At 50.9% G+C, this 2,945-nt stretch overlaps 2 protein-coding genes across 2 annotated transcripts; both read right to left on the reverse strand.

Annotated features, from left to right (window-relative positions):
• Positions 1–246: 246 nt before the first annotated feature.
• Positions 247–1,234, reverse strand: pst2 (putative NADH-quinone oxidoreductase Pst2; the record flags this gene model as incomplete). The annotated part of the gene is made up of 5 exons (XM_026753693.1): positions 247–410; positions 474–531; positions 599–995; positions 1,060–1,145; positions 1,208–1,234. 5 exons carry the CDS (start codon positions 1,232–1,234, stop codon positions 247–249), a joined length of 732 nt encoding a protein of 243 aa, XP_026611840.1.
• A 946-nt stretch (positions 1,235–2,180) lies between these two features.
• Positions 2,181–2,945, reverse strand: yth1 (cleavage polyadenylation factor RNA-binding subunit YTH1; the record flags this gene model as incomplete). The annotated part of the gene is made up of 1 exon (XM_026754138.1): positions 2,181–2,945. The coding sequence occupies one exon, from the start codon at positions 2,943–2,945 to the stop codon at positions 2,181–2,183; it is 765 nt and encodes a 254-aa protein (XP_026611841.1).

Genomic DNA, 2,945 nt, shown 5'->3' on the forward strand with positions numbered 1-2,945 from the left:
CTATAAAAGTAATGAAATAAGCTTCAGACAAGCTTGTCCACTGATCCATAGGACATTCTAATATCAACACCTCACGTTGCTCTGCGTAAATACGTTAATACGTATATGGATATCTTTATGTGATTAAGATACATAGCATGCATCTAATTTAGATCTATTGACCTCCCAATCCAATGACGCCGTTTGAAACAAAGAAGAACAAGTCAACAAGACAAAAGAACAAAGGGGTATATATATCGAATTTGACTAAGAGACAGTGCACTTGGGAAGACCACAAGGTCCCTCATTGCTCTTCTCCTTCTTCGCCCCTTGTGTGCCTTGTCCATTGCCCTGTCCACTCTGAGCAGGCGTGGGAGTTGTCTCAGTCTTGGCTTGCTGTGCTGCCGCCGCAGGCTGCGACTGAGGCTTCACTTCCTCGCCACCATGTAGTCACGCGAAGTTGACCTTGGCGACGGTCTCATAGAAAGCCTTACCCTGGGCCTCGGCGATCGAGAGCTCAAGCTCAGTGGGCTGGCGGGAGCCGTCGGCACCCTGGATGACGGGAATTAGTAAGGAGCCTCGCTTGATCGACACGAAGGACGGAAAAGGGAAAACTTACAGCGAAAGTACCAGCACCCCAGGCGCTACCACCGTGGATCTCCTCCAGGTTAGCGAGCTGAGGGAAGACGGTCTTGTAGCCGAGAGGGACGTAGATGAAGCCGTGGTGGGCGAGGGTGCTCATGGCGGCAATGGCGGTCGACTCCTGGCCACCACCGAGGGTACCGGTGGAAACGAAAAGACCGGCGTACTTGCCCCAGTAACCACCAGTGGCCCAGATGCCACCGGTTCTGTCCCAGAAGGCCTTCCACTGAGCAGGGAAGTTACCGTAGCGGGTGGGGATACCCAAAAGAACGGCGTCGTAGTCCTTCAGAGTGTCCGCCTCAGCGATGGGGTAGGACGACTTGGGAGGAGCGTGCATCTTGGCGAGGACATCCTCGGGAAGGGTCTCAGCGATCCTGAAAACAAATAATGGTCAATCGCTGCAAGACTAGCAGTAACCCCCGAAGATCAAACACATACTGGTAGATGTCGGCCTGGCCACCAGCAGACTCAATACCCTTCTTCTCGGCTTCGGCCAGCTTCAAGATGTGGCCGTACATAGAGTACTGCGCAATTGACCGATTAGCAAGCGCATAAGAGTCAAAAGTCAAGGACAATGATCACATACAAAGACGATAGCGACTTTGGGAGCCATTGCGACGGATTGGAAGTGTTTGAGATAAACAGGACACTATGATACAGGTCGGTAGAAGTAGAGTCTTGTCACTTGAAATTTCAAGAAGAAGCTTTGCAGAGGCTTTATATATGAGAGCATTGCGGATGGAGGAAGCCCTCGATTCCTCTACTCGAGTAGTGCCCCTCAGCGGAATTTGGGGGGTTCTGGATTATGCAGCACCTGCTAGAGCTCCAGTATTGTATCCGTAATCGATTACAGAATCGAGGGATTGAGGGGGAACGCACGCTGATTCGTTCACTGCACCATTCCAGGACCCGTTTTTGTCAATCCAGGGTCCACTACTCAGGTCAAAAGCCAATCAGAAGCTGACCATAGACAAGGGCTCCGTTAGATGATTCTTACGCATTTCTGACAAATGCTCGGAGTAGACGAAGGTCAGGCGAAAACACCTTTGATGCCTTGATTCTATGGAATCTTCGAGCAGAGTGGTCTACTCGAGGACATTGCTGAATGATCTCTTAATAATGCTTTATCTCTCCTGTTTTCTGCGAGAATGCCGATGGTGAGGATGATGGCAAGCTGGAAGACAGAAAAGAACGTGGCAACTCAGCGGTCCTCCAGCCTGTCGTGATGTCATACATTCAAGCCTTTGATCGCCTTGCTCTTACTCTAAGAAGTCAAATGTATTAAGAAGAACTCGGAGGCAATAGCTAGTATTCTTCTTATTGTGGTGGACATGGAGTTCACTCAACCTACCACCTCAGACCAGAAGAGCGCATCACATTCCTTTGGACTAGGTAACTACTCTACAGCATAAAGACCATGAGCTCATACATCATTAACACATTTTATAACTTCGAATTGGGTATCTTAACGACTTGCAAAAGCTTCTAAAGTAAGTGAAAGCAGTCATCTTTCATAAGAGCCCTAAGTATCACCCATGCCGGATACAGACTGCCTTATTCTATCCCCTTCCACGTCCTCGATATCGGCCACGCATGAAGCCACCTCCACGGCCACGCTCGCTCCTCCACTCACGTTCCCTTTCCTTCTCTCTCTCCTGTTCTTCTCGTATGAGAGCCCTCTCCCGTTCCAATTCTTCCTCGGTCTTTTCCACCCTCATCGTAGGTTTGGGGAGATTCTCCGACCAGCGCGGATGAGCATCGGGGCACGCTTTACCCTCCGGACAGAATCCCGCTAAGTAGAATTTGCAAAGTCGACGACGGACATGTCGCTTGGAGCACAAGGGGCCCAACTCGCAGAAGCCCTGATCGTAGTTCTCGCAGGGCGGCAATCGCGCTTGTTCCCGCACGTGCTGGTATAGACAATCATCGCCGTTGGGGCAGTAGCCTGATCGCGAGAAAGACTGGCATTCCGGCATGCGGCGGAGATTATATTCATGAAGATATTCACATTTGAGACCTTTCTTGCAGAGCCCCTTGAGGAAGTGTTTGCAGACAAGGGAGCCGTGAGTTGTAGAAGGCGCCAGTCCGGACGCGGTTGTTGTTGACGTTGTGACCCGCGATGGTGTAGGATGTCGATCTGGACAGGCTGGTCCTAAGGGACAATGTCCTTCACTGTAGGCTTTGCAGACGGGTACGTCGCTCGCGAGTCCAAAACCGAAGCTTTTGCGGAGGAAGGGAGTGAAGGAGAAGTTGTTGTAGCTCGGATCTCGAGAGCTATCGGTGGACAGGATTCGTGCCGCAGCCGACTTGAAATCTGCTGTCAT

The sequence above is a fragment of the Aspergillus thermomutatus genome (genome assembly GCF_002237265.1).
Source record: "Aspergillus thermomutatus strain HMR AF 39 chromosome Unknown NODE_202, whole genome shotgun sequence".
Lineage (NCBI taxonomy): Eukaryota > Fungi > Ascomycota > Eurotiomycetes > Eurotiales > Aspergillaceae > Aspergillus > Aspergillus thermomutatus.